The sequence below is a fragment of the Triticum dicoccoides genome, chromosome 7A (genome assembly GCF_002162155.2).
Source record: "Triticum dicoccoides isolate Atlit2015 ecotype Zavitan chromosome 7A, WEW_v2.0, whole genome shotgun sequence".
NCBI classification, from domain to species: domain Eukaryota; kingdom Viridiplantae; phylum Streptophyta; class Magnoliopsida; order Poales; family Poaceae; genus Triticum; species Triticum dicoccoides.
The window spans coordinates 121,670,235-121,684,606 of record NC_041392.1 but is presented as its reverse complement, the minus strand read 5'-3'; the positions used below and the strand labels follow the sequence as shown (position 1 = coordinate 121,684,606).

The 14,372-nt window shown below is 42.7% G+C and overlaps 1 protein-coding gene across 2 annotated transcripts; it reads right to left on the bottom strand.

Moving 5' to 3' along the window:
• Positions 1-3,387: 3,387 nt before the first annotated feature.
• On the bottom strand, positions 3,388-12,758 carry LOC119331889. 2 transcript variants are annotated; one of them, XM_037605067.1, is made up of 7 exons: positions 12,703-12,758; positions 12,550-12,606; positions 11,645-11,734; positions 11,424-11,497; positions 10,886-11,118; positions 4,699-4,880; positions 3,388-3,856 (listed from the first exon to the last, which is right to left on the bottom strand). In XM_037605067.1, exons 5-7 carry the CDS (start codon positions 10,980-10,982, stop codon positions 3,599-3,601), a joined length of 537 nt encoding a protein of 178 aa, XP_037460964.1. In that variant the 5' UTR covers positions 10,983-11,118; positions 11,424-11,497; positions 11,645-11,734; positions 12,550-12,606; positions 12,703-12,758; the 3' UTR covers positions 3,388-3,598. The 2 variants fall into 2 exon arrangements, 1 of the variants encoding a protein (XP_037460964.1); XR_005160697.1 differs by lacking the exons at positions 3,388-3,856; positions 4,699-4,880 and adding an exon at positions 10,357-10,646.
• Between the last annotated feature and the right edge of the window lie 1,614 nt (positions 12,759-14,372).

Sequence of the window (14,372 nt, the reverse complement as noted above, 5' to 3'; positions counted from 1 at the left end):
TGCCTTTTCCACTTAGTCTCCCCTCGTGCCGCGATCGAGGAAGACCAATCGGCTTAAGGTCAGGAACAAAGTCAACACAAAACTCAATTACCTCCTCATTTCCATAGCCCTTGGCGATGCTTCCTTCTGGCCTAGCACGGTTACGAACATATTTCTTTAATACTCCCATGAACCTCTCGAAGGGGAACATATTGTGTAGAAATACAGGACCGAGAACGAAAATCTCTTCGACTAGGTGAACCAGGAGGTGCGTCATAATATTGAAGAAGGATGGCGGGAACACCAACTCGAAACTGACAAGACATTGGATCACATCGTTCTGTAACCGTGGTAGAACTTCTGGATTGATTACCTTCTGAGAGATTGCATTGAGGAATGCACATAGCTTCACAATGGCTACTCGAACATTTTCCGGCAGGAGCCCCCTCAAAGCAATCGGAAGCAATTGTGTCATAATCACGTGGCAGTCGTGAGACTTCAGGTTTTGGAACTTTTTCTCCGCCATGTTTATTATTCCCTTTATATTGGACGAGAATCCAGACGGGACCTTCATACTGCTCAGGCATTCAAAAAAGATGACCTTCTCTTCTTTGGTCAGAGCGTAGCTGGCACGACCTTGAAACCATTCCGGATGCCGGTCATCACGGTCTTTCAAATGTTGCTGGTCCTGCCGTGCTTCCTTTGTATCATTTGTCTTCCCATACACGCCCAAGAAGCTTAGGAGGTTCACGCAAATATTCTTCGTAACGTGCATCACGTCGATTGCAGAGCGGACATCTAGGACTTTCCAATATTCTAGCTCCCAGAATATAGATTTCTTCTTCCACATGGCTGCGTGCCCGTCAGCTCCCTTCGGAACTGATTGTCCGCCAGGACCCTTTCCAAAGATGACTTTCAAATCCTTGACCATATCAAATACCTCAGCACCAGTGCGTTCCGCAGGCTTCGGCCGGTGATCTGCCTTGCCGTTGTAATGCTTGCCTTTCTTTCTTACTGGATGAATTTTCGGAAGAAATCGACGATGCCCAAGGTACACGTTCTTCTTACAATTTGGCAAATGTACACTTTCAGTCTCATGTAAGCAGTGCGTGCATGCTTTGTATCCCTTATTTGACAGTCCCGAAAGGTTACTAAGAGCAGGCCAATCGTTGATGGTTACGAAAAGCAACGCTCGTAGGTCAAATTCCTCTTGTTTGTGCTCATCCCACACACGGACACCACCCCACAGCTGTAAAAGTTCATCAACTAATGGCCTTAGGTACACATCGATGTCGTTGCCGGGTTGCTTCGGACCTTGGATGAGCACTGGCATCATAATGAACTTCCGCTTCATGCACAACCAAGGAGGAAGGTTGTAGATGCATAGAGTCACGGGCCAGGTGCTATGGCTGGAGCTCTGCTCGCCAAAAGGATTCATGCCATCCGTACTTAGAGCAAATCTTATGTTCCTTGCGTCAGCTGCAAAATCTTTGAACCATCTGTCGATCTTTCTCCATTGCGTTCCATCTGCGGTGTGTCTCAACTCCCCGTCCGACTTACGGTCCTCTTTGTGCCATCACAACAACTTGGCATGCTCTTTGTTCCTGAACAGACGTTTCAACCGTGGTATTATAGGAGCATACCACATCACCTTGGCGGGAACCCTCTTCCTGGGTTTCTGGCCCTCAACATCGTCACCAGGGTCATCGCCTCTGATCTTATAACGCAATGCAGTGCATACCGGGCATTCATTCAAATTCTCGTATTCACCGCGGCAGAGGATGCAGTCGTTGATGCATGCATGTATCTTCAGAACCTCTAAACCTAGAGGGCAGACAACCTTCTTTGCTTCGTACGTACTGGCGGGCAACTCGTTATCCTTTGGAAACATATTCTTCAACATTTTCAGCAAGTTTTCAAATGCCGAGTCAGCTACACCTGCCTCTGCCTTCCATTTCAGCAAATCCAGTGTGCAGCCCAGCTTTTTCAGACCATCATCGCATCCGGGGTACAGCGCCTTTCTGTGATCCTCTAACATGCGATCCAAATTCTCCCTCTCCTTTTCAGTTTCGCAGCGTCTCCGTGCATCAGCAATGGTCCGACCAAGATCATCAACGGGATCATCACGTGCCTCTTCTTCACCTTCCCCTTCACCTTCAGCATCCTCCATGAAAGTATCACCGAAATGAGCAAGATAGCTTTCATCGATGAAATCATCCCCTTCTTCATCTTCTTCCATTATAACCCCTCTTTCTCCATGCTTGGTCCAACAATTATAGCTTGGCACGAAACCGTGCCGAAGCAGATGCATGTGAACATCTCTTGAGGAAGAGTAACCCTTCTGATTCTTACAGATAACACATGGACAGATAACAAAACCCCCCTGCTTGTTCGCATTAGCCACTACGAGGAAATCTTTCAAACCCGTAGTGAACTCGCCGGAGAGTCGGTTACCGTACATCCATTGCCGATTCATCTGCATTATTATAATATAAAATATATAATTAACCATCATGCATTTGTTAAACTAACTAGCTACAAACAATATAAATTAAACAATGAACTGCACACATGCATATTTTATCAATGACACACATGCATGAAAGGTTCAGGTTGCTAACCGCGATCGAGGAGGAAAAAATAAATGAGGAACCTCAAGTGTGGCTCCAACACTTCATATCATGTTTGTTTCACCCTCTTAGGGTATTTCATCAAACACCTTGTGTGCATAAGAGGAACCAAAAGCAAACCTACACCCCCTTGTGAAGCTTGTGAAGAGAAGTGGCACCAAATGGCTAAGTGAGTGTGCTGAACTGGTATATATAGGGGAGGAGCTTTAGTCGCGGTTGGCCTGGCCAACCGCGACTAAAGGCCTTTGCGCACCTTTAGTCGCGGTTGGCCTGGCCAACCGCGACTAAAGCCCCTCACGTGCACCAGCTGGCCACCGAGCGCCCTGGGCCCAGGCCTTTGGTCGCGGTTCATCTGCCGAACCGCGACTAAAGACTTCATTAGTCGCGGTTCCTACACTTTCGCGACTAATGGGGCTGGACGGAAGCCTCTTTTTCTACCAGTGCTTGAACTTTCTGTTCAGCTGTCCAATTTGCTCGCCAAAATTCAAATGAGCCCACAGCAGCCAAATCTTTCTTCTAATAATTGCCGCGCCTGTGATCTGGCAGGACGGACTGCGTGTCATCCGCCCCTCAGCTGGCTGGACCGACTGGGTGTCATCCAAATAGGGCCTTGGTATATATAGACTAGGTGTTGGGGCACGCCCGTCGCGTGCCTCTTGAGGAGGAGCGGGGTGTCGCCCGGTTATACTCGCCCCTTGGACAATCCTTTTTAATCTAATTAGCATTTGGGATGATATCTTCATTGAACAAACTTAGCAGCAGGAAAAGAAATATACACTATACAGAGAAAGCCCATTATGGATGTGGACATGAAACATCTGACTAATAACAGTGCTCTTAACATAAGTAGTAGGTCTTGAAAAACATGATATAAGATCGCACAAAAGAGGACCATAGGTCATGACAGGATATAGCACAATTAGGAGTATTAGTAGTGCATTATATTAGATTATATTGACACAGGGGCTGCAGCGTCTTCGATTGTGCATCTAGAGGCGGTGCACGGTGAGAACCAGGCGACGCTTTGAAGTAATCCTGAAACAAAATGCACAGATGTCTCCTTCACGAATGTTGGCGCGGCGACGAAACTCAGACCAGTTGATGGTTATAGTGGCCCTCTTGTCAGTTGCTACCATGATGCGACACTTGGCGAGCAGATGGCCATCTGCAAGTCTGACCATGAGTGTATCATTGTTTGGATCAATGTAGTCGAGCAGGTTCTCTTCAGTATAGTTAACCTGAAAATACTGGTAAAAGAGAGCAGGTTATTTACATGGATAGAAATTGTTGTGTGATATGGAAGATAATTTTGGATGCTCAAGTAAAAAGAGCAAAGAGAAGTGACTATTTATGCTGTCCATTTGATGATTCGAGTATGTACAGCCTAGTGTGTGAACAGATAACAAACGAGTGAAAAAATGGTAAGCTAGAAAAGATAATGTAGGAATTTTAAAAGTAGCAGGAGAAAAATAAGAACAGAGTAGGTGTTGATGTATGTGCTATACAGTGAGAAAGGGAATATAATTGTTATTTGTATGTTGAGTAAAGTGGTGAGTGTTAAGTGGTATGAACAAAGTAGGATTATTTTTTATCTTAAGGATGGATAGAACAATAGTATAAATAGGAAAATCTGTATGCAAGTTCTGTTTAAATTATCACAAACTTACAGCTGTTAAGGTAACTAAAATGCATAACAAAAGCGCATTGTATATTCTATAAAATGGCTGGTGAAGCACATGAAAAGAGTGGAGCAGTAAAGGAACATGAAGAAGTAAAAGTAAATGTGCTTGTAATTAAATGGTCGACCACAGAGTAATATTGTAAATGTGAGTTGAATGAATCTCAGTGAGTATAAGAAAGTATGAAAGTGGGAAAGAATGGCGATGAAATAAAATTGGGCTTACAGAAGGCAATTTTGTCATTTTCATATACAGTGTGTGCATGCCATTAAAGCATTAGTAGTGGTGTTGACAAGATAAATTTAAACGCACAAATACTCATTTAGAAGTGGGAGTTGTACAGTATGGAGATACAATTTGCTGTATTATGAAGTTAGTAAACATTGAATAGGATGTGCATTTGAGCATACCATGCGCTGGCCTGGTTTGGCAAAGGTCTTGTTGATTGTGCACACATAGTAGTTGATGTCCGGCTTTTTGTGCCGAAACATAGCAAAGAGAGTGTCTACTTGGTGCTCATAGAGCTTCACCTCATTGCCCCGGTAACAGTTGTCGTCAAGCTCACCAACGTGCTGGACACCGCCAGGTGTTCCTGGATTCAGTTAGAAATGGGTGGAAAGCAAGTTAAGTATTGGTTGCAACAGCCGTAAATGTGAGAGTTTGTTTGGGAAAGGAAATTTTAGTTATATAAGATAGCAGGCTGGGTGTTAGGAGCTGTTTGGAGCGAAGCCAAAGCAGCTATACAAAGAGTTGAGGTGCAGGTTGGTTGTGTGGTAATATAGGGAGGCACACACAAACTATATATATATATATATGCTATGGAATGACATGGCCTCACTCTTTCTTTTTTCACAGGAAGAGGAGAAAAAAGCTTCCAATTGAGAAGCATAATAATACATGTGAACACCAAGGAAAGCATGAACAGAAGAAGAAGAAGAAAAATACAAATGCAGTCTGATTGTTTCTATCATTATCATATATAAATATAAATCCTCCTTATGAGCTCAACTCCAGGAAGGATTACAGCCTTGAGCTTGAGGCTAGCATCTGTCAATCGGTTACCCAAACTCTAAGAACAAAAGTCTTAATCTTTATATAATATCCGATGACAATGTTATATTCATGAAGAAGAATGGCTTTCAGGGTACATATTATTATCAAATTACTTGCTCTTTATTATTTCTGCGATGCCGAGAATTCACTACTAGGGAAAACCTTATACACAGAATCTTACGAGTAACGCGGGACAAAAATAAGCGCTACTACTACTTACAACTAGCGCGTGGCAAAGAAATGTGCTGCAGCTAAGTTTGTAGCAGTGGCGCGTCTTAGCGAGAAGCGCTACAACTACAATTCCCCTGCTGTTCTCGCCAGGCTACCAATAGTAGTAGCGAGCTTAAGCAAAGCGCGCTGCTGCTAAGATTGTTGTAGCAGTGTGTTTTACGCAGAAGGCGCTACTGCTAATGAAAGGAAAATAAAATGAAAAACATATAGAAAAGTAAATGAAAATAAAAGAAATAGAAAAAGGGAAAGGAAAAAATGAAAATGTGAAGGAAAACAAATGAAAAATAAAAATAAAGGAAAAAGGCATAGCAGTAGCGTGCTTTCAGGACAGGCGCTATAGCTAACTTAGCAGTAGCGAGTTTTTCGAGCCAGCGCTATAGCTAATGTAGCAATAGCGCTTTTTCTGGACCACGCTACTGCTATTTTTGACTTAACTGCGCGGTTCTTCTTCCCCACGGCCACTTCCCCCAAATCCAACTCCTCTGCTGTCACCGCCGTCGTCGCCCTGCATTGCCGTCGGCCACCGCGCGCTTTCCCGTCACCCTTTGCACGCCCTCGACGCCGCCCTCGACCCCGACCTCGACGCCTCCCCTGACCCTGGCCTCGCCGCTGCCCTACATCGCCGCCCTCCGTCGTGCGCCTGACCCCGACCCCGACCTCGACACCGCCTGCCCCTCCCTTGGCCACTCCCTAACTCTGCCGGCGCCCGAGGTGAGCACGTCTACACCTGCTCCTCCTCCTCCCCTACCTATGCCTAGCTAGGGTTCCTAGGGTTCATCAAATTTTATAGTGCATCAAATTAGTGAGGGTTCATCAAATTAGATACTAATTAGGGCAGTAGTTGTAGATGCTTAATTTTAAAGTAGATGTTAATTAGGGCAGTAGTTGTAAATACTTAATTAGTTTTTAGGACAAATTCCTAGGGTTCATCAATGGGTGCTTAAGTAGTTGTAGATGCTTACGCACCTACGTAGGGTTCATCTAATTAGTTAGTACTTGTAGATGCTTAAGAACTAGGGCAGTAGGGTTAGGGCAGTATGGTTTAACTAGATGTTAATTAGGGCAGTAGTGTTTAGTTTAGAGAAAAAAATCAACATAGTTTTTTTTTTCTATTTTTAGTAAGTGTTTAAAATAATTAGTAAGTAAATTAATAAACTAGTTGAACTAGTTTAGTTTTAGTAAGAACTAGTTGAATTGATAGAACTAATGTATTTTTAGTAAGAAAATTAATATAACTAGTTGAACTAGTTTATTTTTAGTTTATTTCTATTTATAGTAAGTTTATATTTAGTAAGAACTATTTGAATTAATAGAACTAGTTGAACATGTCACATTTGTTGTTATTTTTTTGGTTTAGGCAATTATTCCCGCATCGATGTCGTTTGCTAGGGTTTTATTTATAGGGTTTTTGTTTTTGCAGAAATCAACGAGCCCCTCCATCATCCACGCCGTCGTCCCTGTCACCGACCCCCTCCGACCTTGAGGTGAGATCAGCGAAATCTCCATGTCAATATGAGTCCTATAAGATATGATGTAGATAAAAACATGTATATCTTGTGTTGCTCAAATAGGATATGTGGTTGCCCAAGTGGCCGGTCATGTTTAGGTTACACCTCCGAGTGGCCTATGTTTTGCCGGAGTGTTGATTAATTTCCGTTCCGGCAAATTTCAGGCGCTCGATATGTCCTATTTTAGCAAAAGGTCATGCCGGAATTTTTCGTGAATTTTGGCATGACTTGTGCTAGAATATGTAGGAAATATCGAGTGGTCTGGATTTTCTAGAAAAATAATTAAACGAAATTTCGGGTTGACATTAAGTCTGCCGAGGCTCCATTAGCGAAGGTCGAAAAATCAGTGAGAGAGTGTATCCACCATATATGAGAGAGGACAAAGAATCCCGACTGTTGTTCTGGGGGTCGTTTCTCCTTCTTTTCCTTGTGCTAGATCTTTGTTATGCACTAGGAAAAGAAGGAGTAACGATTATCACCGACGCTGGCAAATGTAAGAGAGGAATCGGTGAGGGAGAGTCTCCACCATATAGACTCGGTAGACCGATAGTCAAACCGTGATGAATAATAATGATCTAATTTAATTTTTATAGTACATATATTTAATTTTACAAGTTTAATATTTGAATTATGAACATAGAAAATGTCGTACTCGGACGACGAAAGTCTCCCGGGGGAGTGCTCCTGGTGCCACGACGACCGGGGTTTCTGCGACATGCCTCACCTGGACAAAGATCGGTGCTTCAGCATTAAGCTCGAGGAGGCCTTCAATTGTGATACGGTAAGCTACGATGCAAAGTGTTTTTTTCGTAATTAAGCTCGACTTCTACTACTTCAACGTGTAATTTTCATCTTTTACAATTCGACTAGCTTATCCCATGCCATGCAAGACGCTATGTCTTGGAGAGGATGGGTTTTGAAGATCATGAAAGGAATGAAACAAAGAAAATTAACCTAAGGACCCATCATGGTATGGATTTTGAGGTAAATCTACACAATTCTAAGAGCATATCCCATTTTGGTTGCTCGGGTAGGGAAGCACTTTGCAAGATGTATGATTTTCAAAAGGGTATGTTTGTCACCATGGATCTTGGTGATCCTGACATTGATCAAGACAATTTGGACATTTTGGGTCCTTGTTGATACGCTTTCAATTCTACCGCTATGTGAGTTTCTCAAACATAGTTATTAACTAATTTATATTGTTCATTTCAAAATAGTTGACAGCTTATTTTCATTGACAGCTTATTTTAATTGTTCAAACAATGTGCGGAACACGGTAGATAGACCCTACTACACCGATGTCTCTGAGTTAACTTATCAGGAGAAAAATCATCTGGTCGCATTTTGTACTGATCTTGAGAATTACAATATCTATAATAAAACTCCTCCACATTATGGTCAATACATGCCACTAGTGCACGTGTTGAATTACGGTAACATCCATGAAGATGCCATAGTATGATTTTTACTATTACGACATCCGTGCATCTTTTGCATAAATTCTTTTAAAACTTAACTACATTGCTAACTACGAAGTTATTACTATGTTTTTCAATAGAAAATCCCGGATGATTGCGTGCCTCATCGGATGTATCAGAAAGGTCGCCTTAATGTTTTCAACATACAGCCAGCTCGTCCTACGAATCTCACCTGTCCATATCGGATTTCTAAAAGAGATGGAGACATGAAAATCACAGAATGGAAAAATGTATGGACAGTCGTAAGGAGCTACTTGGAAGCAATATTGTGCGAAAGGCAAAAATTGGAGATAGGATAATCTCCATTCTCCATAATGGAGAGTCAGTGGCTATCTTGTTTTATGCTATTTTACCTAAGAGAATATAGTAGGTCCTAAGAGAATATAGTAGGTCCTAAGAGAATGTAGTAGGTCCGATGAGATACAATATTTATTATGTGGTACAATGTGTTAGAGTTGATGATGAGGAGTAGTTGTGATTATGACTAGTGACCAACTTGCTATGTGATGTCTTATTGATGAAAACGATGATCATGAGGAGGTGTTATCTGACAATGATGTATTATGATGATAAGTTGTTAATGATATGATGACGATGATATTTATTATATCATTGGGTGAAAGACTTGTATAAAGGTGTATGAATAAAATATGAAATAAAATACAAAATAATAGTAGTAGCGCGTGCAGGGAGAAGCGCTACTAGTAATTACCAGTAGCGCTGTTTGAAGAAAACGCTACTACTAAGTCGATATAGCAGTAGCATGTGTTAACCCACGCTACTGCTAACCTTTAGCTGTAGCGCCGTACCAGTAGCGCTCTATCTCGCACTACTGATAGGCCTAAAATCCACGCTGCTGCTAGACTTTTCCCTTGTAGTGATCATGAAAAAGAGTGATGACAATTATATGCACAGGTAAGTATGTACGTGATCAACCGGGAAGGCACGCAATACTCTATGTAAGGCAAAATGGATAGAGCAGAGTACAATCAGGAAGGCAAAATAGAAAAGAGATATAGTAAAATAGATTAATATATAATGGATCTATTGATGACAAAGATATTCATGTATCTGATACAGTAAGCGAAACTGAATCTTAATGTGCATTTAGCACATTCGAAACACCAATCGATTCATGATCTGCTGCAGCACTTCTAAAATGGGCAACTTATTTGTTGTTTCTTTGCAAATCATTGTATTTTAAATGGCACAAACAAGCTCAGTTCTTGTTTGAAAGTGCACACCACAGTAGATCACCCTATATGCAAGTCAGTCTATGCAATTTCCAAGTACACCTAAAATCTTCTATTTATACATTCACATCATAATAGAGTGTCCACAAAACCAACTAACAATGCTATGCTAATTTTTAATCATGTAGGAAGGTCCTACGAGCTTCAGCGCTGGTTAGGAGGAAACCACACAAGTTTGAAAAAAAACTATATAACAATCTTAATTTCTCTATGATTTTGGCTATTCCAAATTATACTAATAAAATATCTTGCGAAACTGACCACCCAGGTCAGTGTGTGCAATTCTAAGTACACCTAAATTATGCCCAATAGGCAAACATAGTCAGGTAACCTTAAATTTACATTTCACTCAACAGAACACCATGTTTGTAATGGGCAATAGTTCTCACTTTCTCTAAGGCAGCTCAGGCAACACCAGTCTATACACATGTTGATTATGTAAAAAATTCAGAATGCAATCCCATAAAGACGAGCTTACTGTCAAAAATTCAGAATGCATGACCATATTGTCAAAAAATTCAAAAAAACAAGACACCTTTATGTGGGCAGACATATACCAATCTTGCTCAAAATCACTAAGAGGAAAAATAAGAACCATCCGAACCATCTTGCTTGGAACGTTATACAAGAAAATCTATAGTACACTGGTATTTATTGTTTCTCTGTAGATAGCTGAATTTTAAACGTCAGCAACAAGTTCAGTTAAGTTCATTTCCTATTAAAGCGTACAGCACAGCTCATGCTCATGAAATCCCCTGTAGTGCTCCCTGTGAGTGTTACAATTGTGTGCTTGCCTTTTTCATATACAACTGCATGTTTGGTACTCTAAATCCTGGAAGAAATGCAAACTGCAGTTTAGCCGCACTGTGGCTTATAACTTGGATAGAGTTTTAGTAAAGAAAAAACTTGGATACATTTTCATGGATATTTTCAAGGGAGATTCAGACTACGTAGCATGCATCATCAGTGCCCTCTACCATGTGAGAAAAGAAAAGAATGATCATGATATGAACCACCTGGAGCGGAGCATGAAGGTATAGTGAAAAGAAGGAAGCGGACCTGATTCCATACCTTGTATACCATGCGGTCGATGACGAATAAGGCGTACAAGGGAACCGCATGGGAAGGACGAACGCGGCATCCTGGCCGCGGAGCGCCATCCCCACATCGACAACACCACCACCAGCACCGCACGGCGACGCCCCACCGATTTTCCAGACCACGTCCGGTCGCCGCGCCGCCAGATCGCATCCCGCCGCCGTCCGCGACTCAGCCTCGGCACATAACATTCTCTCTCAGAATCTCTAGGAACAAAAAGAATAACAAACTGAACAATCTCCCTTGAAATCTCATACAAGAAAAGTTACAGTAAACTGGTATTTGCTGTTTCTTTGCACATAACTGAATTTTAAACGGCACAAACAAGTCCACTTAGGTTGATCTCGTTTTAAAGCGTATAACATAGCAGAATTGATCTCAAATTTATGTTTGTACACATAACAATTCTCATCAGAATCTCTAAGAAGAAGAAGGATGAACTTGCTTCAAATCTCATACAACAAAAAGCACAATAAACTGAAGCGGCAAGGAAAAGCGCTGAAAATCGAACCTGAAGAGAAAGATGATCCTTTGAGCAGATGAAACAGCAAGGCAAATCTGACGACGAACTGATTAGTGCGATTTCTGAAATAAGAAAAACAATTTTAACGTCTCACAGTGAGGGGACATAAGATCAAACAGTTCATGAGTGTGAATGGAGTAACACAGGCACGAACCAAAAATCGACACAGAAACATCCATGGATACGCATCAGTAGAACACAAAGCATACCTAGGCGATGGTGACAGGCGCAGAATTCATTGACGAACAAGATCAGAGATCGATGAAGGACTACAATGCTCACACTCAACCAACAACCACCTGCAAGGACAGAACATCCACGACCACTAAGCACAGCAGCAATAGATCGGAAAAAGAGAAGAGGGAATTTCTTAGTTCAACACCCTCTTCCTAGATACATACACCATATGACCACCATGGTCTCTAGTGAAGCCAAATCTGCATGTAATATGTGCAAAATAATTTGAACAATGTGTACACAAACATTGTATTATTCTTTGTTCCTTTTAACATAACGGACCAAAATGGTTTGTGGGCCACAAACAATGAATTATTTGTTTCAAAGGGATTCCACATAATTTTGGGAGGATTTAAATCCTTAGAAACTTTTCATATTGGGTCGTTTTGATTGCAGGATTGAAATATTTAGGAGTTTAATTACCTAAAGGTTTCTTTGCACTATATTCTCGAGAATATGTTTTGGTCCACCCAAATTTCTAGGTCAAGTAGTTTAGTACTCTTGAGGCGTGTCAAACACTCTTTCTTGCTAATCCTATAGGATTGTGGAGTATATGACATTCAAATCAAATGTTTTTCTATTCTCGCATCTATGAAATCCCACAGTCAAAGAGGTATTGAAATCATGAGGTCCCTTCTCCGTAGAAATAAAACGAGGCCTTCAACTAATGCCATTATAAATCTTCAGCATGGGCGAAAAGGCCCCTGGGAAGAGGACAAAGCAAATCCCATCGGCTCTTAGAAGCAGCAAACAATAGATCCATGGCACACACGCATTCATGACTCAAGCAACACAGGAAAGATCCCACATTGAAAAGAAGCAACAGTAACGCATTTCATCGAGCTGTTTACAAGTAGGGGAACGGACAGAACCTCACCTCGGAAAGAAGGAAGAAACAGCCGCACGGACGCACGACTAAGCAGCCGCAGGCACCCTACAGACGAAAAGAAAGCGCAAGGAAGAAAAATGAACAGCTGAGTGGAGAGCGGAAGCAGCGCAAATTAATAACTGAACCAAAGAAGGAGCTTACCCTAACCAAACGCAACAGCAGCAGCGAGAGGAGCCATGATCCCTCAAAAAAAGCGAGAGGAGTCATGAGGAAGTACAGCGGCGACGCGGCAAGCAGGCAACAACCAAGGCGATGGCGATGGCGAGCAACGGGGAGCGGTGATGGCAAGTACGGAACGGAGACAGAAGCAGTGCAGCGGCGAGGCGGAACGAGGAACAGAGGATGAGAGGCGGCGGCTGAAGCGAGGCGGAAGGACAAACAGAGGACAAAAGTGACAGCTGTATATAGAAGGAGCAGATAACACGCAAGGGAGCGATCGTTACGTGGGCTGCGTCCACCACACCATAGGGACGTATCAGAATTTATCTTACTCGAACGACCAGTGCGCCGAGCGCATGTACAGCAAGCCGAACCGTTCTCCAACGCATCCAAACACCGGTGGCTCGATCCAAATGCAAACGAGGCAGACAAGCAGACAAACCACACCCAAACAATCTCCGCACGAGACACATACAAGCTGGGACCACCCAGGTGGGGTCCAAACACCAGCCGCACGGTCAGGCAGGCGGGTGAGAGAAGGCTGTGATCGAAAAAAGCCACCCAAACTGACATCGCTCGGCACGAGGTACAGCCCGCCTGCGCCTCCACGCACTCAACTCGGGTGCGCACAACGCCTCCTACGCTCCATGCGCACAACCAACCACTGCCATCCACTTGGCGATGCAGTACAACAAGAACGAACACGATCGGCCAGCCGCATATCTCTTGTGATTGGAGCATCACATCAGGGAACGGAGCCGATTGGACAGCGGCATATCTCTCTGCCAACATGGATGCCGCGAGCAGGCGCACATTGCACGACTCTTATTGGGTTTAATTGGGCAAGATCTGAGAGTTGTGGTCTTCTGAAAGTGGATGCCCACAAAACTTAAAAGCCACCATTGATCGCAGCCCACAACTATTATTTTTCAACTTTTTGTGTACACCGGCGTTTAATAGTGATAATTAAAGAATTTTTATTATGAAATGATAATTTAAGGTGAAATGTTCTCTTTCTATGACTCATTTCTTGCATCCATTCGGCAACATTATGAAAATCTTATATCTCCCTTCCTACTTGTGGTAGGATATATGTATACAGTGTTTTTCTCCTGAATCCACGCAGCCGCTGTTCCATTGGCAGTCGATGGCGACCACATCGACAACTAGTGCAGCGGAGCATGGAGAGGCGCCTTCAGAGGGTGAAGTGTCAGCTGCGTTATGATTTGTCTACCATAGTTTTCATTTGTCCGTCTGTCATGGGGTTCGTAATTGATGTCTCAACACATGTGTGATGTCTTGAGCAGTGCTTACTAGTTCCTGCCGGCCACATTTACTGCCTCGAATAAACACATGCTCATGGTGTTCAGCGTTCACCTTTCAGACTTCACTTCACTCGCTCATGAATGCGTGTGTGCCATGGATCTATTGTTTGCTGACTTCACTCACTCGTCCATACTACACTTCTCATTGAAACTATGAAATATTATCTTGAGCAGGGAGAGAAAGAAAAAGTAAGTACACCTTCCCAACAAGTCTTGATGAGATCTAATCCTAAATGTAAGGAGACAGTGAAATCCTATTCTGATGTGGTTAAATCCTCTCCACAGGTTGTGGAGGTGGTGGGGCAACATGACTCAGCGCTGAACGTT